Source organism: Colletotrichum higginsianum, chromosome 1 (genome assembly GCF_001672515.1).
Source record: "Colletotrichum higginsianum IMI 349063 chromosome 1, whole genome shotgun sequence".
In the NCBI taxonomy this organism is placed as follows: Eukaryota; Fungi; Ascomycota; class Sordariomycetes; order Glomerellales; family Glomerellaceae; genus Colletotrichum; species Colletotrichum higginsianum.
The window spans coordinates 4,757,929-4,780,486 of NC_030954.1; the positions used below are offsets into that span (position 1 = coordinate 4,757,929).

At 53.3% G+C, this 22,558-nt stretch overlaps 7 protein-coding genes across 7 annotated transcripts; 3 read left to right on the plus strand and 4 right to left on the minus strand.

Annotated features, from left to right (window-relative positions):
- Window positions 1-281: 281 nt before the first annotated feature.
- On the minus strand, window positions 282-1,322 carry CH63R_01401 (Alpha beta superfamily; the record flags this gene model as incomplete). The annotated part of the gene is made up of 1 exon (XM_018296376.1): window positions 282-1,322. The coding sequence occupies one exon, from the start codon at window positions 1,320-1,322 to the stop codon at window positions 282-284; it is 1,041 nt and encodes a 346-aa protein (XP_018164738.1).
- Window positions 1,323-4,673: 3,351 nt separating this feature from the next.
- CH63R_01402 (Secreted protein) lies at window positions 4,674-5,373 on the plus strand (the record flags this gene model as incomplete). Its single annotated transcript, XM_018296377.1, has 2 exons — window positions 4,674-5,150; window positions 5,209-5,373. 2 exons carry the CDS (start codon window positions 4,674-4,676, stop codon window positions 5,371-5,373), a joined length of 642 nt encoding a protein of 213 aa, XP_018164739.1.
- Window positions 5,374-6,225: 852 nt separating this feature from the next.
- Window positions 6,226-7,189, minus strand: CH63R_01403 (Short-chain dehydrogenase reductase sdr; the record flags this gene model as incomplete). The annotated part of the gene is made up of 2 exons (XM_018296378.1): window positions 6,226-6,567; window positions 6,746-7,189. The coding sequence occupies 2 exons, from the start codon at window positions 7,187-7,189 to the stop codon at window positions 6,226-6,228; spliced, it is 786 nt and encodes a 261-aa protein (XP_018164740.1).
- Window positions 7,190-7,871: 682 nt separating this feature from the next.
- Window positions 7,872-9,632, plus strand: CH63R_01404 (Prostacyclin synthase; the record flags this gene model as incomplete). The annotated part of the gene is made up of 3 exons (XM_018296379.1): window positions 7,872-8,116; window positions 8,223-8,648; window positions 8,729-9,632. 3 exons carry the CDS (start codon window positions 7,872-7,874, stop codon window positions 9,630-9,632), a joined length of 1,575 nt encoding a protein of 524 aa, XP_018164741.1.
- A 193-nt stretch (window positions 9,633-9,825) lies between these two features.
- Window positions 9,826-12,078, minus strand: CH63R_01405 (Heterokaryon incompatibility protein; the record flags this gene model as incomplete). The annotated part of the gene is made up of 1 exon (XM_018296380.1): window positions 9,826-12,078. One exon carries the CDS (start codon window positions 12,076-12,078, stop codon window positions 9,826-9,828), a length of 2,253 nt encoding a protein of 750 aa, XP_018164742.1.
- A 774-nt stretch (window positions 12,079-12,852) lies between these two features.
- Window positions 12,853-14,707, plus strand: CH63R_01406 (T-complex protein 1 subunit eta; the record flags this gene model as incomplete). The annotated part of the gene is made up of 4 exons (XM_018296381.1): window positions 12,853-12,898; window positions 12,976-13,142; window positions 13,196-13,517; window positions 13,569-14,707. 4 exons carry the CDS (start codon window positions 12,853-12,855, stop codon window positions 14,705-14,707), a joined length of 1,674 nt encoding a protein of 557 aa, XP_018164743.1.
- A 1,381-nt stretch (window positions 14,708-16,088) lies between these two features.
- On the minus strand, window positions 16,089-18,601 carry CH63R_01407 (C2H2 transcription factor swi5; the record flags this gene model as incomplete). Its single annotated transcript, XM_018296382.1, has 3 exons — window positions 16,089-17,782; window positions 17,848-18,370; window positions 18,413-18,601. 3 exons carry the CDS (start codon window positions 18,599-18,601, stop codon window positions 16,089-16,091), a joined length of 2,406 nt encoding a protein of 801 aa, XP_018164744.1.
- Between the last annotated feature and the right edge of the window lie 3,957 nt (window positions 18,602-22,558).

The window sequence follows — 22,558 nt, forward strand, 5'->3', positions numbered from 1 at the left end:
AGTTCGCCATTGAGACTCGTTACTGAGAGCCCAGTAACCCACAGCCTGTGCTTGTGTCTATTACAGAAAAAGTCCTTATGCTAGTACAGAAGCAGGTGCCATTATCGTCAAACGGCGCGATGAGACAATGCTGAGAAATATTTACAGGTACAAGAGGCGTAGATGAACATAAATCGCACGACGGGAACCTCGGATATCCTAAATACAGCAAAGCCCACCGCATACAACCCAAACCCTCTTTATATACCACAGGTGAGTACAGGGCACGTCAGCAGAGTCTATCAGTTACCATCCAGATTCTTCTGGAAGAACTGCGTGAACTTGGCGAACGGGATGAGTTCCACACGGTCGTAAAGATCGACGTGGCCGGCACCCGGGATCCAGATCAGCTCCTTCGGCTCGGCCGCACGCGCATAAGCGTCCTCGCTGAATTCACGCGAGTGCGCCTGGTCGCCCGAGACGAACAGCAAGGCTCGCGGCGAGATGGTCTCGATGTCGTTGAACGGGTGAAAGTTCATGAACTTGGTGACGCTGGATAGCGTGGGGTGCGTCGTCAGGTTAGGCGAAGAGCCCTCAGGGGTGAACTCTCCGCGCGGGGTACGGTAAAAGTCAAAGAACTCGCGGTCGACCGCAGTTGACTCTTCCGTGATCTCATGTGGCGTGCCACCAGTGTACTGCACCTCACCGCCACCCTTCTCGATCGAACGTTGTCGAATCGCTGCGGCTATGAGCTCCTTGCGCTGCTCGACGGAGACGGACTTCCGTAGCCCGTTGCGGGAGGCGGATCCCATGTCGTACATGCTCGAGGTCGCGATGGCCTTGATGCGCGGGTCGATCTTGGCGGCACTGATCACAAAAGAGCCACTACCGCAGATGCCGAGGGCGCCGATGCGTTCGCTGTCGACGAAGTCCTGGGTGATTAGGTAGTCGACCGCGGCGCTGAAGGCATCGGAGTAGAGCTCGGCTGACACGGCGTTGCGCGGCGTGCCCTCGCTGCCGCCCCAGTGGGGAAGGTCCAGAGAGATGGTGACGAAGCCCTGTTCAGCAAGCTTTGTGGCATAGAGATTCGCGCTTTGCTCCTTGACTGCGCCCATTGGGTGACCGACCACGATGGCCGAGTTGTTCGCGGTGAGGTCGAGGTCGTTATGGGTAAACAAGTTGGCGGCGACGGTCGTGTTGTATTGACTCTGGAAGGTGATGGGCTGGACTGTAACGACACTGCTTTGGTAGAAGTTGTCGGCTCCGTAGGACAAGTTCTGTGCAGTAGCCGTCATTGCGTGGGCCAGACTGATCGCGGCGATGCCACCTCCGACGGTCTTCATGATGTCTCTGCTGTTGATTGGAAGGTTGATTTGTAAAGAAAGGTGATGATGAGGCTTGGTCTACAGAAATAGCTTCTTCATCTTTGGTGGCATGACCTTCGTTTTATAGCTGGAGATGAAGGGCGGTGTCTGTCTTATACAGCCTTGCATTCTTTAATCTTCAGTGTCAAATTCAAGCTGGGCATTGTGTTAGCGAGTTCACTGTCATCAAGCTGCATGAGCACTTGTAGATGGATATCCCGGTCTTGATCGTCAACGGCTTGTTGACAGGACCTTGTCAATGTCATCCGGCTGCATTAGCGTCGATTAATTGCGGAGACTGGAGGGCATAGTATCAGGGAAACGTCATGACACATGCTGCGCCATACAGCACTGACGATTCACATGTACGGCGAATTTCAATGCCAGGTTGATAGCATGTCAACAGAATTGAGATTCTCTTCATGTACATTCGGACCGAATCAGCTTGTGCTTGTCTTGGCGGCTAGCACTTGAAGCTAAACTTGGAAGGTAATCTCACTAAGTTACATTTCTAAGCCACCAATGTCCGGAAGGCACTGATGAGACTCACAAACGGATCGTCAAGGGGGTTTTCTACATGCATCCTTTGGCTTCTCTGACAAAGTGAATTTCGGGCTTCAAATGGTCAATAAATTTAGCCGTTGTGTCAGATAGACCCTTGCTTTAGGAGCTGTCTTCTGTAGGTTCTAGGCTTACAAAGTTGCATATCGTTAAATAAAGGCTGCCTCAAAAGAATACATCTTTGCAATACTACAAACATTTGAAAATTTTCTAAAAGATAAGGTTATACTATAAGTTGTAGCATTATTAGTGTACTCTAATATAGATAGAGTATATTGCAAGTTACAATATACTAACTGTATATCTATCCTAATACCGCTAATAGAAGTACCTCTTTCTTCTAATAATATTATAATATAACTTTATAAGTTGACTGCCTACAGTAAAAAAAGCCTATTTATTAGAAATAGAAAGTTGTATCTAAGAATTAATAATTAAGCTCTCTTAAGACTTACTTATTACTTAGATAAGCTACTTTAAAAGTAAGGTAATAGGCAAAGTAAAGGGTAAGAAAAGGTAAATATAGCAGCCTACTTAGGGCAATATAGGTAAACTAGATAAAGCCTAGTAGAATAGCTACAGAGGTAATAGAGTAATACGATTCTCCCTTAAGAGAACATGCTATGTAAAAAGATACGTAATAATCTTATAGAAGGTATAGAAGTAAGATATTGTAAAGGGATAGGTACAGAGTAGTAAAGCTAAGTTTATAAGCCTATAATAAGTATTGCGAATGAGAGGTATTGTGTATCCTAGCGATGTTACAGAGTAAGTATATCCCTTATAAATTAACATCCTAGCCTGCAATTTACTCTTTAATAGGTACAGAAAACATGCTGATCACTTTACTTCTCTTTACGTCTAGGCTGCTGCATATCCTGTACTGTTTCAATACATGTAAAATAGATTATCTAAGGTGAGGAGAGTATTGTAGCTATATTTAATTATGCATAACTAGTCCTACAGCGTCTCTCAGTGGCAGGCTCCCGCACCATTCGTCTTTCTCAAATTTCCACACCAGGCCGGTGTCAATGTCGGTTGCAGTAGTGGACGAAAGCGCACAGGAGACCCAATTCGAACAAGGTTTACGTACTTGCCTTGCTCCCAACATGCACTGTGCTCAAGGCAGTTGATCAGACGGCAACAGGAGCCATGCCAGGATAGGCAGTCTTCACTCACGTCCAATCTGAGAATTATTGCCTTGAGAGATAAGAAGGACGCGTATATTTGGAACACCAAAATTGTGCTAGATGCTAGGGCTTCTGACCAAGAATCAAGTCTGTAGCAGTTAGCCCTGAGAAGGGCGCTCCACGTTGTAGTCATTGAGCCCGGGAAGTAAGTACTGGAGTACTTCAGCTGTGCATGCTTACCGATGGTTCAATAAGCCAGGCGGCCTTCAACCTCTCCATAGGCTTGAAAGATGACGCTCTGATAGAGCTCATGCTAGTCGTGTTGTTACCGCAGATTCCTAGATGCTTAAACCACCTATCTTACCTACCTGAGTAATAGCTGTCTCCGAGGTACTTGCTGAGGTAATTGTATCAGACAACAACAGTTCCATAGGACGCAATGCTAACGCTGTTTACTGCAAATTCTGTTCTATTCTAACACATGGCTGCCTACCTAATGATGTTTCCGAACGTCACACCCCAGCCATCCGCATCCGTGTACCCACCTAGCTAGGCAGGCTGCAACGAAGCGTCTCGTGACAACCAGCCGCCACTCTCGAACTTTAGTCTACATCGGAGTAAGCTTACTTTTAAACATGGGCTGCTATACCTTGATCATACAGAGAATATACAAGCGGGATTGAACCAGTCGTCGAAAAGGCAGCTGCAAAAGCTGTTTCATGAAGTGGCCTCACGCTGCCAGGCGGTTGAGCCGCTTCATCAAGTTCTAATTCCAAGACTGCGGCACAGCTCTCCATATACGCTATCAAGTGGAGCACTCTTTGAAGGTTTTCTCCCCAACGCCTGGCCAACATGGCTGTTTCCGTACTGCTTTCTCGGATTCTCGGAAAGTTTCCAGCTTCGGCCCATCAGGTGAAGAATTACAAACCCGCGGTCGTGGTGTTGGGGCAAACCCGCCTGTCGTAGATGGAAGAAAACAGCTAGTGGAATGAAAGACTTGCTCCATCCTATAACAAGTGTTCGCTTCTGCATCGGGGAGGGGTGCTGGTGGTGTGAGGGTGGGTTTTTCGCACCTTCTAGATTCAGCACACCCACGAGCCATTTCATGGGCAGCTTTCGGTCTCACAGGGTCCCTCAGTCGAGCGTGACGAATAGGGCACAACAGTGGTGCAGTCATTCGTTGTTAGTGCTATGTGTGTGGGAGGTTCGAGGTGAATTAGAAATAACGTAGACAGATCCGTGTGATCTGATTGGTCTGTTCTGCCACCGTCTCCATTCTCTCATCGGAATCCGGCTGGGCATCTGACAGCTACTAACCGGATATCGCGATTCGCCAAGTCGAGGCGTGGTGAAAGAATTTCTCCCCGGGTTCGAGTTGCTATCCGTTTGCCGACTTGGCAAAGGAACCGAGTTGCGAGCCACCAGTTTTTTTAGAGCCGACTTCCTCTCCCGAGGCGGACGTAGAGGGGGAGCGCAGCTCGGGTATATAATGGTACTGATATCTTCCTTATTATCACCTTCAGAATCGGCATCCTTAACTCTTCGACATCGAAAATGCGTGTATCCACAGCCTTCTTGGCCGCTTTGCCGGCTCTTCTCTCTGGCGCATGTCTCTTCTCGCATCCCTGCCACCCGTCCCATGAGGCTAACAACAGCTCTGCAGGTCATTGCCAAATCTGTTACCGAGGCTGAACTCGACGATTTCTACGGCGACACCATCACCTGGGTGGTTCCGGAATGGGATCTGGAAGTCACTCCCGGTGGCGAAGTCGTCACTCTGAACGGCACCGTCGAGCAAGTCGTCGCGCAACTCCGCGAACTCAACCCCAACTACGACTCGGATTTCGGCCTGGATCTTCCCAGTGCTGAAGACGCCGAGCTTCTTGCCTCTCTCGTGTCTGAAGATGTCGCATCCGACGGGCTCGAGAAGCGTACCGACTTCAGTGGTCGTAATTACATCTGCAGGGGCAGATGGGGCAACGCGAGTGCCCGAGCCATCTACAGCGGCATCAGATACCTGAGAGGCATCGGCGGCAAGCCGCGCCTTCCGGCCGGACCTAGCGTTTGCAGCCGCGTGAGCTGCTCTTACAACGCTGGCATCCAGTGGTGTAACGACGTTTGTCGACCCTTATCTCCCGCTTGAAATAAGACAGAACACCTAACTCCCTGTTTAGGCCCGCCAAACTAAGGAGCTTGCCTCGTTTGGTTCCATAGCCGACGGCGCCCAGTACATCGATGACAAATGTCACACAGGTTCCCCGGGTGTAAGCGGCTACGCCAGTGGCCAAGTGTTTCACGAAACCGACTGGAATGTCATCGTTTGGAACACTCCCTGCTGATTGAACAAGTTGATGACGCCAGGAGGTTAACAGATGAAGGATGCGGCACTTTGTAATTCAAACGGTCTAGATCTCTTTAGGTTGCTTCTTTTGGTTGTGCGATTTCGAGTAAGAGCGGGGAACCGGGGACGCCAGATAGACTGGCGATATCAGATTCGAAGGTAGCAGAGACAATATGAATCAGGTGGTGGCGGAAGCACTGTCAGCACCACAACTGTTATCCACGAGAAATTTAGAATGATAGGCTCGTTTGTGACACAATTGCCCTTTTCTTCTTTCGCAACATGCTTACCGAAGGGTCGGCAATGTGGTCCACTACACCGGGAAAGGGGCTGTCGTGCAACCACTGCTCAAACGGTTACTGCGCCGGCAAATTACAACAATTTGATCTTGGTTTTGTGCTTCTCATCCAACGAGGTTGAAATGTTTGACGGAAACAAATAAGCGAGAGGCTCATGCAGGGCATTTGAGCATAGTAGCCGAATTACAGTAATTGTCACCCCCCACCGATGATAGGTAGCCAGCCCTGGGGAGAGAACAGATGCGTCGTGATACGAACAGCTCATCATTAGCCATTGGCTCCTCTGCCTAATCAGAAAACTCCCTGGATAGATATAGCACGGTCTTTTCTTGCGAGTACTCCTTCGGTGTGGCTATTCTTCATATCCCCACCGTCCTGAATGCCCTCATTTCCATTGGCTTTTGCTTAGTGGCAGACCCATTGGTATCACCGCACAGGTTTCTCCTTGGATAGATACAAAACCTGATTGGGGGGGTAAAACTTGAGCGACGTGAAGGCAGAGTTGAGAATCCTTAACATTGTAGAATGCTGAAGCAATGGAGCTCCGACCACTAATAGGTCATGACGTGGGTTCCTCCGTTAATAGCCCAAATATCGCCCGTAATGTACGCCGCATCAGACGAGATCATGAATGCCAACAGGGCACCGACCTCCTCCAGCTTTCCGAGTCTCCGAAGCGGGACTCTCTTCAGTCCCTCCTGCATTGCAGGGCTTGCTGCTATACCTCTCTCTAAAGCGGCGGTCAAAATGGGACCAAGGGCGACTGTGTTGCAGCGAATGTTGTCGGGGCCGTACGTAGCAGCCGTATGGCGTGTGAGAGCATGTACACCTGCTTTCGAGGCCGCGTATGCCACTCGGATGGGTTCCGGAGTACCCATGAAGTGACCCCCCATCTGGTAAGAGGTTATTACATGACATACTGTTAGCCCCACTATGGATATAGTCGTGGAGTGTGGGCCGTGGCAATGGAGTTAAATTCTCAAAGGATTTCTACCCTAGACAGGCAATTGCGGTATGCGCTACATTCTATAACGTGTCTAGGAACAGGAGAGGGCGGCGGCAAAGACTTACACTTGAGATGTTGATGATGGTGCCACCACCCGCCTTCTTGAGGTGGGGCAGCGAGTATTTTGTTGTCAAAGCATAGCCAGTGGTGTTGACCAAGAATGTCCGTTGCCAGATTGCGGCGTCCATGTCGAGGACGGACGTGTCGTTGCCCAGGGTCTGGGGACTAAGGTCGGCACCGATGTTCAGCAAGCTGTCGAGCCCGCCGAGCCACTCGGTGCTCTTCTCGACCAGCGCTTTGATGGAGTCCTCGTCTGCGAGGTCAAACTCGACAACAATGGCGCTGCCGCCGGACTTGGTGATCTCCTCGCCGACTTCCTTGGCGGCGGTGATGTTGATGTCAGCCACAACGACTTTGGCCCCGCGGGCGGCGAGGAGCTTGGCTGTTCCGGCTCCAACACCCGTGGCTGCACCGGCCACAATCACACGGAGTCCAGTTACACTCGCCATATTGTCGTTGAGAACTGTGGAGTAGGTAGATGAGGGGTTGGGTTCAATTGGTTGTATGATAGACTCTTGATTGCGTGAGACTCGTCCGGACCCAGGGGGATCATATTTGCTCGCTAGATAATTACCTCTTTCTTATACTCGCTTTCTTGTTACTACAAGGCAGTTTTAGGTTACCGTTCCTGAAATGCGCCTCGGGCTCGGGTTGAATCCCCCCCTGCAATGCGGGACCGAAACCGAGACCGGGGTTTCATTGACGAAGTTACACCCCCCCGTTCTACCAATTTTAGCGCGGACATTCAGCCCGCAGAGTTCACTCACCCCGAGGTTATGAGATGTCCGCCATGCGCCGAGACTCTGAGATACCATGTTCAGGCCAATGGCGGGCCCTGAATTACAATGTCGGATGGGTCAAGGGCCCAGGCTCTGAGGAGCAGGGCGGTGCATTTGGATGCACGAAGGTTTGGCCATCTGAACGGTGCGCTTGATCTCGCATGTCACCTCATATCTGACGAGACGGCATCTTGTTCTAGTCCGAGAGGTGTTGAACCGATTCATATAAGAGCCGAAGCCGTCTCACGTCTCACGTCTCACCTCGCCGTACAGCCCATCAAACCCCTTCCCCTCATTCGCACCTATCTTACACAAGTCCCCCGCCAAGCACACTTCATTGTACACTACAGCCATGGCGGATTCATCGAGCGCCGCCGCTGCTGCAGCGACCTTGCTCGAACGCTTCAGTTCGGGCTCCTCTGTCAAGTTGCTTGCGACCGCGCTGGCCGTCTTCGCCGCAATCTTGCTCGTCATCGACAAGCTCATTGCCGCCCCCGTGGATCCCCGCGAACCTCCTGTCGTGAAGGGGATTCTCCCCATCATCGGTCACTGGATCTCGGTGAACACATCGTACCCCGGCGTCTACGAGAAGCTTGCGTGAGTGGCCTCCCTCCACCCAGACTCACTCACCATCAAGAAATTTCCCCGCAAAAAAATGAGGAAAGGCATAGCAGTGCTGACTTTGCAACTCCGTCTCTCGCAGCAAGCAAAGCAAGCTGCCTGTCTGCACCATCCCAGTCCTCAACAAGAAGATGTACGTCATCAACAACGCAAACCTGGTCCAGAGCGCGATGCGCAACAAGACCCTCGAGTTTGGCGCTCGTATCGAAGAGATTGGCCGCATCATGGGTGTGGACCCCGTCATCGTCAAGAGGCTCGTTAAGGAGAATGCCGTCGAAGAGATCTCTCGCGTCACCGTTTCGGCCCTGTCCGGAGAAAACCTGCTCAGCTTGAACTTGAATGCGTTGAAATACATCGGCGGTCGCTTCAATGAGGTCAAGCCTGGCTCTCCCCTCCAGATTGACGACGTTCACCACTGGTCCCGTGATCTCATCGGTCAAGCCACCACCCGGGCTCTGTATGGCGAGCACAGCCCCTTTAACAACCCGGAACTTGTCGACGCTATTTGGTATGTCTTTCTTTGCACTCTCTGGCTCACTGAAGCCCCCTTTATCCCGTCCTTTCATTTTGCTGACCAGCGTATCATAGGACCTATGAATCTGGTCTTGGAAAGCTCCAGTATGGCTGGATCTCCAAGTTCATAGCTGGAAAGGCTCTTGAGGCCAGGAAGAAGATCGTCACAGGCCTGGTCGGCTACTACATGCGCAAACTTGATCAGGGCCCGACCGTTTCCGCCGTGATTAAGGGCCGTGCCGAGTTCTGGCGCTCATTCGGCCTCTCCGACATCATGCTCGGCGCCATGGATTCCCTCCCCGCCTCCTCGACGGTCAACACCGCGCCCTCGATGTTCTGGCTCATTGTTAACGTCTTCGCCGAGTCAAAGTACCTGTCCGCCGTCCGCAAGGAGGTCGAAGGCGCAAACGTCATCACCATCACCCAGGAGGGCGACAAGCGCATCGCCACCGTCGACGTTCCCGAGCTGGGAAAGTCGTGCCACTACCTCGTGGCGTGCTACCGCGAGACTCTCCGCATGGAGAACACCGTCACCGGAAGCCGGACCGTCACGAGCAAGGACACGACCATCACCGACCATGAGACCGGACGCGAGTACCTCCTGAAGGAAGGCGTGGAGGTCCAGTGGAGCGCGTCCGTGATGCACAAGAAGTCGATCTGGGGCGAGGACAGCGAGAAGTACAACCCCGCGAGGTGGCTGAAGGGGACCCCTGAGATCAACAAGGGCTCCAAGGAGTCGTTTGTGCCCTTTGGCGGCGGCAAGCACCTCTGCCCTGGCCGAAACTTTGCGTTTGCCGAGCTCCTGGGTTGCCTGGCTGTTTTGGCAGTCGGTTTTGAGCTTGAGGGCGTTGAGGTCCCGGACCATGCCATGTTGTTTTCAACCTCTGGCCTGCGCTCTCCCATCTACGGAAACAAGTCCAGCAAGGCAACCTTGAGGAGGAGAGCGGGATGGGAGGATGTCGAATGGAGATACAAATGAGGAAAGTGAGATAGCAGGGGCTTGCGCGGATATGAGAATACCCACTGCTGAAGGGAGGCATACGGGATGCAGAATGGCTATCAATTTTTTCATTTGTATCAAGCGGTGCATGAGTATCGCAAAGCGTACGTAGTATGCAATAGGCTTTCTTATTCTTTCTCGTCTTGGTTGTTTCGGACGAGGCAAAGACGTGCTAAAGTATCATAATGCCCTCCTCGACGATGTCGCCACAGTACAGCCGTCTTCTCAGTTTTGAGTCCAAGTACTCAATGTCCCGCGTATCGTCTTCCGTCTCGCCTGATTCGCGTCCCCAGTGCATAATCCCTTCGACATAACAGGTCCCCACCATCGTTGTCCTCCTCATATTTTCCAAGTGCTCAAGTGTACTCCTGGCTTGCTGAGGGGGAACATGTATGCTACCGCCATCCGCGCGGAGGATATAAGGCATAAGGCCCCCTTCGACGATGCAGACATCGTCTCCTACACCCGTGTTTTCTGGTCCTATGCCGAGTTGGCCTCGTTCAGTAACGAACAAACGGCAACCTGCCGCCATGGTTCGCACAGTGTCTTCGATCCAATGAACCTCATCATCTTCAAGTGGCCTCTGTGGATCGACGTCTGAGGGTTCCGCACACTGATACTCAGTACTGTCGTTGGGCGTCATCATATTGCGTCTGCTAGAGAGGCAAACTCCACACTTCTGTCTGATCCAAAGCGTGACTCGTCGGCGCTGTTCCGGTTCCATTAGGTATAGACATCCGCCATTTTCGCTGGAGACTCGCAGAGAGTAGCACAGACAGGCCGCAACAAGATCGAGAAAGGGCTCCCGATACATTCGCCGAACTTTGTGTGTTCCGCAGCTGGGACGGATTTGCATAACCACTAACGGAAGATTTGAAAGGTCGCTTCGGATAACATCGCTGACAGTCTCAATATGGCCGCAGTTCACGCCGTTCAGAACCAAAGCCTGACGTTGCTGGGCTCCAGAGGTGTGGGGGTGATTTGTGTAGCTAATTAACTTTGGAAGTAGATGGATAGGTTCCCAGGTTGAGTCTTCGTCCGCGTGTATCAGGCGCTCGATGTGCTGTCGTGGCATCAGCTTGGAGCTGGGTTGTTCAGCGCACCGTTTCCGGAACATGGCACGGCTGGCGTTGAAGTGCAGTGGTATCTCTGCATGAAGACGGAAGCGCCGTTGGTCGAAACCCGGCGCCATGATATCGGAAGACCAGTCTGGAACCCAGGACGGAACGTCCTTGCGAGATTTGGCAACCAAATCGAACGTCGTCATCCACACAAGACCGGTCTGAAGAATGATTTCATGCGCTACAGAGGTAAACAGGGCGCTGACATCAAGATCGTAGTTGGCCTGGATGTAGACGTCGCTGTGTTGAAAAATTCGCTCTTTCTTCAAGTCTTTTGCAAGTCGAAGAAGGGCAAAGATCTTGTCTCGAGGTTCCGATGACCTCCTGCTGCGAAACCGCCTCAGCAACCACAGGAGTGGGCTTGTTGTCGAGACGAATGTCATACTGCCAAATGTCCCACGAAATCGTATTACGTCGATAGCATTCACCTTGTCTGCCAGGTGGGTCATAACTTGGTTCAACTCCTTGGACCTCAACGAAGACAGCTGAAGGAAGTTTTCGGTGGCGTCGACGATGAAAGTGAACGGCATTGTGACACGTCCGTACGCAATGGTGAGATTTCTGGCGACACATGCCTCCTGTATTATCCACATCCGGTTCCACCAGTCGCTGACAGCGAAGAGGCGAATCCTCTCGGCCATTAGCTGGATCTTCCGTTCCTCGGTAGAATGGTGTGTCGTGAGCGAAGCGAAGTGTTCATCGACGAAGCTGTCGTTCATGCTCTCGAAGCTGAACGCCACCAAGAAACTGAATAGAGAAACAATTTCGTCATTTTCCGACGCCGAACCGGCAGGCAGCTTTGTCCAATTATCGGCGAGGTACTGGTAAGCTAGGGCTTCGTCCCTGCGAGTCCCTGTAAAGTGAACCGGGGGATGTTGACCGAGCTTTTCGAACCGACGCGGATAGTCCTTCCGGCTACGGTCCAAGCCATCACCAATATAGGCGATCACTTCAGTGGCCCAGCCGAAGATATCGTGCATCAGCCCAACCTGCTTGCTTTTCTCAGCAGCATCGTGTTGGTTAATGCAAATCGAATCCACCCAGAGAGTGACGGGTTCTGTACGTCGACGGACAGCGCGCAAGGCTCTGTCAAGATTGAAAGTGATACTGTGAACCTTGCCATTGACGATGATTTGGTTCGACGTCCTGGTGCTGCCCCAGGCGTATGACAGAGCAACGTACTCTCGAGATCGGTCAGTTACGTATAATGTGGCCTCGAGATCTTCCAGCCATTCACCAGGGTGAAGCCGAAGAAGGCGAACTTCGGATTCTTTCAGCAAGCTGGCATACTGGAAGGTCGACATTACTGGTGAGGTAAGACAGAAATCCAGAGGGTCCAAATGGAAGTTGAGGCATTGAAGGCCAGTATCTACTGAGCTAATGTAGGTTAATGTTTGCTGATGAAAAGTAAATGAAGAAGGACAAGGCGTTAGGCTGCATATGGGCAGATGTGTGGGAATACAGGTAGCATGTCAGCCCGCAGCTCGGAGGGCTGCTGATTGGCATGTCGAACGCTTGATCACGGGATGCCAAATCCAGCAAGCCGTACTCGAACGTAGGTTGCAGGTCATGGGAAGACTGCTGACCTCGCATAAGAACGCATGCTATTCTCTATGCATCAAAGGTGTGATTGTGCCATGATTGTAGCGCATAACGTCGAATACACCATAGCTTGAGACAGTGCAAATGACACAGCAATAGTTAGGACGGGATCTCGAGGTTTCCAGTGGGTATGGTCACATGTAACGCAATAGGTAGCTGTAGTGTAATGTACCTATTAGACGTTGATGTTGATGTTGAATCTGCACCTGGGTTTAGGCGGGGATGCTGACAGGGGTCTAGAGCAGTACCTACCCCTCCTCAATTACATAAGCTCGCTCAGCTAAGGCAACAACAGGCTGGTCCGTGCCCGGCGGACATCACGAAAGGCTGCAATAATTTTTTGGAGCTCCAGAAGCTTCTTGGGCCACGAACAGCACAAGTACAGCCTCCTCCCGCGCGACGACACACGAAACTCGAACATCCCGCCGAGCGAATCTCCCACTGCTGTACTCGTCGTCCAAGAATAAATATCCAAAATGTCGTTCGGAGGCCAGACCCCGACCATCATTGTCCTGAAGGAAGGTCCGTTACCCCACCGCCTTGTTCCTCCCCTAGCCGACCAAGGAACCATGACTGACGGACTGTTGTCTTTTGCGCAGGAACCGACACCTCCCAGGGCAAGGGTCAGATCGTCTCCAACATCAACGCATGCTTGGCAGTCCAGGCCACGATCAAGTCCACCCTTGGTCCTTATGGCGGCGATCTCTTGATGGTCGATGCCAACGGCAGGCAAACCATCACCAACGACGGTGCCACCGTTATGAAGGTGGGAAGGCGCGAACAAGAGGCGTTCAAGGGAAGCCTACTGACGCGTTTTAGCTCCTCGACATCGTTCACCCCGCAGCCCGAATCCTTGTCGATATCGCGAGATCACAAGACGCTGAGGTCGGCGACGGCACAACGTCGGTTGTCGTACTGGCCGGAGAGATCCTGAAGGAGATTAAGGAGCACGTAGAGCAGGGCGTCAGCTCTCAGGTCATCATCAAGGGCCTTCGGAGGGCGTCGATGATGGCTGTCAACAAGATCAAGGAGATTGCTATCGACACCAACGAGAGCAACAGGAGAGAGACCCTCAGTAAGCTCGCCGGCACAGCCATGACGAGCAAGCTGATCAAGCGCAACACGGAGTTCTTCACAAAGAGTATGGGAATTTGCACTCCTTCACGGTTTGACATTTGCTAATCATCCGCAGTGGTCGTGGACGCCGTCTTGTCCTTGGACCAGGACGACCTGAACGAGAAGCTGATCGGCGTCAAGAAGATTCCCGGTGGTTCCCTTACCGAGTCGCTGTTCGTCAACGGTGTCGCATTCAAGAAGACTTTCTCCTACGCTGGATTCGAGCAACAACCCAAGTCTTTCGAGAAGCCCAAGATCGTCTGCTTGAACGTCGAGTTGGAGCTCAAGGCTGAGAAGGACAACGCCGAGGTCCGCGTCGAGCAGGTGTCGGACTACCAGGCCGTTGTCGATGCGGAATGGCAGATTATTTACAAGAAGTTGGAGGCGATCCACAACACGGGCGCCAAGGTCGTGCTTAGCAAGTTGCCTATCGGCGATCTGGCTACGCAGTACTTCGCCGACCGCGACATTTTCTGCGCTGGCCGCGTTGCCTCCGAGGACATGGAGCGCGTGGTCCAAGCCACCGGCGCGACTGTCCAGTCAACATGCTCAGATATCCTGGCGGAGCACCTGGGCACCTGCGGCAGCTTCGACGAGCGCCAGATCGGTGGCGAGCGCTTCAACTTCTTCGAGGGCTGCCCCGAGGCCAAGACCTGCACACTCGTCCTCCGCGGTGGTGCCGAGCAGTTCATCGCCGAGGCCGAGCGCTCGCTGCACGACGCCATCATGATCGTCAAGCGTGCCATTAAGAACCACACCATCGTCGGCGGTGGCGGTGCCGCCGAGATGGAGGTCTCCGCCTATCTCCACCAGTTCGCCGACAAGAACATCCCTCACAAGCAGCAGGCTATCATCAAGAGCTTCGCCAAGGCTCTCGAGATCATCCCGCGCCAGCTCTGCGACAACGCCGGGTTCGACGCTACTGACATCCTTAACAAGCTGCGTGTGGAGCACCGGAAGGGCAGCACCTGGGCCGGTGTCGACTTTACCAACGAGGGCGTCGCCGACATGATGGAGCGCTTTGTCTGGGAGCCGGCGCTGGTCAAGATCAACGCAATCCAGGCCGCGACCGAGGCCAGCTGCCTCATCCTCGGTGTCGACGAGACGATCCGGAACGAGGAAAGCCAGCAGCCCCAGGCCCCCGGCCAGCAGCTTCCTCCCGGCGCCGCTCAGCGCGCTCTGAGAGGCAGAGGACGGGGCATGCCTCGTCGGTAAAGAGGTGGTCATGACAGGAAATGAATGAACAAAAAAGGGAATCAAAAAGAAAGGAATCGATGAATGGCGTCTGTATGATACCTAGAACTGGTCCCCCCACAGGGGGGTTTTTGGCTTTCAGAAGTCCGAATAGACTGGGTCATTTGTCGCTTGTCACGAAAGGCCTATTCCCTGATGCATATCATTCACTCTGCTGTGTCTTGACATGTTTCCCTATTCAGCCGGGCATAAACGGTTGTGAGTCAGCTAGTTACAGGGGGATGAACTGAAAATGGTCCTTCATCGATGCTGTCTCTCGGTGGTGGTGCTGGAGAATGTAGTGAAGGTAAGGTATGGCATGCTGAGTCATTCATTGGGCACCGACAACGCCGATCTCCGCTGGGTTGATTCAATTACGGGGCCGGCACCGCCTAGTCTTCCGTTCCTCCCGGTCCATGCAGCCCCCCAAGCCTCTCCCTCACCTAGCTGGAATAGCAACGGGCAAACCCCTATCCGTGGACAATCTAGACTTCCCATGGCCTCGAGACCAAGTCTTAGACCACCCTCGCTCATTCATGGCATACTTGAAGGCAGACCACGAGACTTTCCTTTGCCCATCGAAAGGCGCACCGAGAACAAGCCGGTTCGCACCTGTTCCTCTTTTCAGCATCGTCTCCCCCTCCTCTCCGCTAGTTTCTTCTCGCCGCATTCATTCTACTGCCGTTGCGAGGGGCCACGACTGGAACGAAGAAGGCCCCCCCTCCCCCGAGCTAACACCCTTGACGAGACCGGTCTGCTTCGCCACCTTTGCTGAAGATGTTTTGCATTCCTCGCCGCGGATTCTTGAGGTCACATGCAGGAGGCCCATGACGATTCTGCATCACTCTGGAATGTGACACGAGTGTCACGGGGGAGGGGATCAAGCAATCACATACGTCGAGGGCAGTTTTCGAGAAAAAGCAAGAGTCACAGAAGGTAGCAGGTAAGCAAGGTGAAATCCATCCCAAATTCGATTCGTCGTATCTCTTCTATCTCGTAACCCGGGGCCCAACCGTGGCAAAAAGGCGCACTTGGTTGCCTTCGCCAAAATCGAGCCCATTCCATGACTGTTATCAAACTCCAAACCGCCGCTGATCGCCGAAGAACCAAAAGCCAATACCGAATTATCCGTAAACCGAACCATTTTGATACCCTCCATAGTTGTACATCCGTCCAGCGAGCAAGTGCGTCGCAAGAAACCGTCGTCATTACATGGTCGGCAGAGGAAGTGCCCACGATCAAGCACAAGCAAGCGTAAAGCGTCATAATGTACACCTTGCCGAAATGAGGAAGCCGTGACATCATCTAGTAGAACCATTTGAACAAGACCATTTCGCCAAAGGAAATCAACTACCCTGCTTTGTTATGAGCTGCCGAAGAAAACGTCGTCGTTGTTGGTGAACATGTTGACTGCATCGTCGAATTCCTCGTCAAATTTGCTCATCATGAGCATGCTGGGGTCGCGGTCGAACTGGACCATTCCTTCCTCGGTCGTGAAGGCCTTCATGAGAAGCTCATCGTCAGCTTCGCCCAGGCCCAGGGTCGAGATACTAGTGTTGCCAACAGTGCCCGGGTTGCCTCTCATTCCAGCGAGCAGTGAATCATCACTGAAGCCCGAGTGGTTGGGCTCGGCGTCGAAGAATTGGTTGGGCGGCGGGGACGATGACTGGGAAAGTTCCGGCGGGGTGTTGTACTCGCTCTTGGCTGGTGACTCGGGTTGCTGGGGCAACGAGATGGGTGCCTCCATGAGGGCCTCGGGAGACACGTATCCGGAATTGTGGCTCGCGGCCGGGGATGACTGCAGGTGCAACTCCCGCAGTTCCCGGTGAACCCGAGGCGGCGATGACGGCATTGGTGCGGATGAAACTGTGGTGATTTGGAGAGGCATGTCAATTCCCCGTCGCTCGATGCTGATACCGCCCATTCCAAACTGGTCGTCTGACATCATGTTGTAGTCGTTCTCCGGCGAGTTAGCTGCAGAGCTGTCCGAGTAACCAGATTGCGACGAGGTGGAGGCGGTGGACTGGTTCTTGGTTCTCGTGCGAGCCGACTTGTTGACGCGCTCGTCCATCTCGGGACGGTGCTTGCGGGGGCGACCACGCTTGACGACCTTCTTCACAATGCCATCGAACGCTCCAATGCACATGCCGCGCTGGCGATGGCGGGTGAGGGCGTCGTGCCGGGCGAAGCTGTTGCCGCATTCGCAAGGGTAGGGCTTGATACCGGTGTGGATCTTGGCATGTCGCTTCAAGTCGTGCTGGCGAACGAAGCACTTCTTGCAAGTAGGGCACTGGTACTGTCGATCGTTGAGATGCGTCTGGACATGGGACTTGATGTTTTCCTTGCGTCCAAACTTCTTGCCGCAGTCCTCGTACACGCAAGTCCACTTGCTGTCAATGGGATCCGGTCCTGAGATGTACATTGCGATTTCGTCGAGAGTGACGCCGGTCTCGGTCTTGGTTTCCTCGATGTTGATGCTCGCGATGCTGGCGGCGCTGGCAATGCTGGCGAGGGACTCGGTACGGCGGTGGGGCGAGGAGCGGCGGGAATCGTCAAAGGATCTGTCGTCATAGGACCTGTCGTCGAAGGACCTGCTAGGAGAGACAGAACCAATTGTCATGTTGGGGTGGTGGAGATCGGGCCTGTTGTCGAATACGCTGTGGAAGTTCATGAGAGGCGTGTGGGGAGTCGACTGCTGAGACATGTCGGAGTGAACCTGGACATCATCGGAGAGGCCTTCGTAACCACCCTGGATCTTCAGGAATTCGTTATTGAAGTTGTTCATGTTCATGAAGTCCGGCGTGGGCACCACGTGGTCGTAAACGCCATCGGGTATTTGAGAAGCCTCCTGAGATCCGGGGACGACGTTCTGCTCAGACTGTCTCCGCAAGTCCTCAAAGATATTCTGGGCGCGCTGGTTCGTCCGTCTGACGGGCTTCAGCGTCTCTTCCATGGACTCATCATAGCCCTCGGCGAAGCGAGTAGGCCTTGTAGACATGGGTTCGTGCTTCACAGCCCTGTCATGTGGGGTCTCCATTGGTGTAGGGGGGAAGTAGTCTGGCATCGCGTAAGTGAGTGAACCAAAGAAGGTGAGTTTTCGGGGGGGGGGGGGGGCGATATACTTGTTGCATCCTGATGAGGTGGTGTCATGGGTCGTTGCATCTCCATGCCCATGGTCTCGAACTTGGCGACTCTGTCCATGATGCCGTTGCTGATCCTCCTCGAAGAGCGCCTTGTGCTGGCGGTTTCGCCCTCAGAGATCCAGCCCTGGGGGGTTCCGGGAGTGTCGCCAAAGTTCATGAAAGACGGGGTCGAGAGGGCGCTGTCGGATGCAAAGAGCTCAAAGTCCTTGCTGCCTCCTCCCATGGTGCCCGTGAAGGGCTGTTGGTTCTTGGCCACGACGCCGTTCATCTGGCTGCCATACTGGTTGTACTGTATGGGGGATGAATCGAAGCCTGAAGCGTCGAAGCGCTGAGCGTGGGGGGTGCCATGGGGGGACACGAGGTAGTTTTCATGGTCGCCGGCGGCCATGAACATCTGCTGGTGTTGGTGAATTTGTTGTTGTGAGTGTTGTCGAAGGTGTGCCTGCTGGCGGGGGCCCGGGCGTGCTTGGATGCGTTGCTGCTGCGCTTCTCGCAGTACATGCTGCGGTTGTGCTAGTCCTGTGTTGTTAGTAGTCATACTTACCGTAGCAAAGTCCTGCCTTCTTGTGTCCAGGCTGAGGCCGCGGCGGTGGCCGAGAGCTCGTTGACGCTGGACATTTTGGGGCAAGGGCTGGATCTTCACTGCATCAAATGCCGTCGGAGTCGAATTTTGGCGTCGGTGCGCTCTGTGACGGGCATGAAGATTGCTGGTAGGGGGGTTGTTGGACAGCATTGTGTCGCAAGGTCGAGTCCGGAAGGGATTGTCGTCGGTCGGTTATTGTCAATGGGAACCTATGGGTCCGAAACTGCAGCGTGTAAGTTGGCATTTGGTGATGAACATGGCGAGGAGCTGACGACTTACCTCACGCAGCGCAAGCAGAGCTGCCGGGCTAAGAGGGGGAAGGGGAAGTTGTGCTCAGTCGAGGTCGACTTTGCGGGTTAAACAGATGGTATCTGATATGTACGCCCTGTTCAGGCGAGGTGAGAAGTTAAGAGAGCTTCGAGAGCGTGCTCTCTACCTAGGCAAAGGTGAAATTGTCAATGGCAACAGGCAATGTTTTGTGTACTTCACAACAAGCTCCTTGTTAGATCTTGTTGAGAGGCGAGTAGTAGAGGCTGTGGTCTGTGGAAGAGGGAGGAGGAAGTGGTGGTTTGCGTAATCGCAACAGATGGGTAGAGGAGGAGGTTATCTTCCTACGGTAGGTAGTGGATTTGACGGGAGGGGAGGGGAGGAAATTCAAGATTCCACTCTGGAGTTGTTCGGGGTGGGTAGAGTAGTAGTAGTGGAAGGAGGAGGAGGAGGAGTACGGATAGTGGCAGTCGAACAGACACAGACTAGGCAAGGGGATGAGGAGGCGAGGAGGGGAGGGAGCTCAGGCCTGGGGGGTGAAAAGCAAGGTGGAGTGGAAGAAGAGTTCCAAGTGCTGTAACTAAGGAAACCATCTGCGTCGAGACGATGCGACGGGCTGACGCTGGTTACCAAGGCGTCATGGGCTTTGTTGACATGGTCTCCACAGCAACGGAGGGAGCTTGCGCCTGCACTTTGCGCCTGCAGCAGTGTGCTGGGCCTCTAAGCCAACAGACGGCGGTGCCAGGGCGCTACCAGGCAAGAAGTACCTTACTTGTCTCACGCAGCACTATGCACTGCTTGGAGATACCTACGAGTACGGATACCCAAGTAAGGTAGGTACGCATAATCATGGTAGGTACCACTGTATCTTTGTTTCGACCTCCACCAGTCTACATCGACACCTTCCTCTCTCCCCTTCCCGTCTATCCATCGTTGCTCCCACGCTCGAGCTGACCCTCCAAGCCTGACGGGAGCTGCCCGGCATGGATTGGATCCCGTCATTGTGGATTCCTTGTCCCGGTTCCCTTCCTGGTCCTCCACCATCGTCAACACGCTCTAAAACATGTCGTCTTGCGACAAGGACTTCCTGGCCCGGCGCCCTGCACCCTGCCGCCTGCGGTTCCTGGCGTGGTCGCATCGTCGTCGGCCAGGTTTCTTCAAGTCCGATATGGATATTCTTTGGTCGAAATCAATCTCGATCTTACACCTATTTTGTCATTTGGCTTTTCGGGTCCCCGGATCCCTAGATCAGTCAATATACACTACGCCGAAGGACTCGAATCTCCATAGACGAATGGATGGACGATCAGAGTTTGCAGCAGCATCCACGTCGGATGTCAATGCCTGGCGCCGACAGCCTCGACTGCGCTTACATGTACACCGCAACAATGTCGTCGTGTCGCCGTCTTGTCGGCCCTGTCGTCGTTATCTGACCTGGGCAAAGTGGGCACGAAACAAACACATCACATCCCCCCCGCTCGCCTCCGATCGCGAAGAAAAAATAATTCCCGTCTCCGCAGTCATGAACCGAATCAAGGACGTGCTCCCAGTCTTTCCAACCCAACACCCAATTCGATTCCATCACTGTCGCACCGATCGTACAACCCCGGCAACCGGACTTGTGGAGGAGGCCAACCGACGGAAACTTAACTGCGCCGTGTCACCTCACCACCGCCGCCAACCACACACTACCGGCGGCGCACTGCAGCAGCCGCCGTCGTGCGCTGGTGCAGCCACACGGTCAAGTCAATGTTTCACTCTCCCTCCCGCTATCCCTGCCTTGAGACAGCATGTTTCCAAAGGACGACACTGCAGGACAATCATCATCTCCTTTTCGTACTTCGATTGTTATCCTCGCGGCCCCAGTCTTGCTAATCGTTTAGTCATCGTCTACGACCGGAGTCGTAGCCTTGACAGACTCGAAGACACAATTAACTGAACAGCGCTGGTAAGAATAATTTGTCGCATGCTGTCATTGACCAATAAACTCACAGGAAAACGTCGGCCGATTGTCCTCTAACATTCATGCGAGGTTCGTATCGTCCGCGCTACAGAGCCTTGTCATCTTGGAGATCATCCATCCAGTGCATGCGAAATGGATGGCCACTACAAAGAGTTGCTTCTTACGACAATGTTGGCTTTGCAGATCCCATCTCTAAACCGACCTGCAACCCTCGTCATACAGAGTATGGGCGTCATAGATCACAGCGGCAAAGGGAAAGGTGTTTACCAGCCTTTGACGGTAATCTTGAGCGATGGAGATTCAACCCTCCCAAGAGGTGCTGTGATTGACTCCTTGTTGGGCAAGTTCGCCTCGATGGTTGTGGCCTCATTGGACTTCAGCTACAGGGGACAAGCTGATGAGTCTTCTGATCCATTGCACCGAAGGATCATCCCGAATGTGCCTGCCAGTGCTAGATCCAGAACAAGCCTCTTAAAGAGCGGCAGCGATAACCATTGAGTGTCGAAAAATTCTCTCGACAAGCATGAATTACCCTTCAGCAGATGTGACAGCCCTGGGCAGCGTTCGAGAATAGTTGTCGGTTGCGAATGAGTAGTAGCTTGTGGGGCTGGCGGTACCCAAACCGTGCAGGTTGACTGTTCTGGGGGCGAGTAGGTCGTAGAGATGATGTTTAGAAAGCTACGAGGGATTCGTTTGCCTCGTGATATTCCGAGCCAGGGTAAACGTGAGGAGAATCGGGCTCTCATATCATCGTCGGCCTGTGCCCGGAAAAAAGACGGCACCTCAGGCGACTTGCGCCACCAGTCGGCGACCAAGATGACTCTTTACCCATCACACCGCCACGGACGTGCTGCGGGATGTCCCGGTGACACGGGCAGATCAAACCTGTCCCAGGGCAAGTTCACATCGTTATTACTTCGTCTCGATATTAGTGTGGAGAGAGGCGCCTATGAAGATCTGCAGCACGACGAGGGAATGAACCTACGACGTGCAAGCGCATGCGTAGCCCTCTAAATGCTGGGCATTTTGTGCGGTACTGTCAACCCAGCATGCCAGAAACAACGCGGCCGAGATGTGAGATGTATGGATGACCAATTCTCATTGTCGGTTGTCCTCACATCTGCTCATGGATGGCGGGCGGATGGTCACGACAACGGCATGTCAAGACCATCACGCAGCTTTCAACACCTTTTCACGAAATCACGTTGGCAGCTATATCTGACCAGTGAATTGCCCTTCAGACCTAATGACCAAACCGACATAAGTAAGGGCACCGTCAGCTACAACGTTAGCCTCTATATGCCGATCCGACATACCCTATCCCCCTCCAAGCTCCCCAGAATTTGATACCGGTCACCGGGAGGGAGCTCGAGATGCCACCAAGTGGCTGCGAAATGTGAAAATGATGACAATGTCATTGTGACATCGGGTTGCGAGTATGTATCATAACCGCCAGGATGCGATGGTGAAAGTGTTGGAGTAACGGACCCCGTCTGTCTCCTTCGGAGCCGGTGGGATTTCCGGGCCGAGTCGGCAAGATCGGAGAAGTCATCACCTGGGATGAAGTTTACAAGCCGGGTCCTAGCTTCCAGAAACATGAACGCGACCATGTGAAACCCAGCCAAGGACGATGGGATGTGATGGCCCCGGGACATGCACTGGAACCCGAGGCAAATTTTCACACAACCAGGCACGCCAATTAGAAAAAAGAGAGTCAGGCGATATTGGCTTCTCAGGTGAGGCTAAAAAGGGGACGGCAAGACCCGCACCTTTGAGTCGGGGGTCGGGGGGGGAGGATGTGCACACTGTAGGCACATCAAACGGTTCTGCGATTTTGTGTACGAGTTCGGGCAACCTCGAGGCGATGGGCTGGTTTG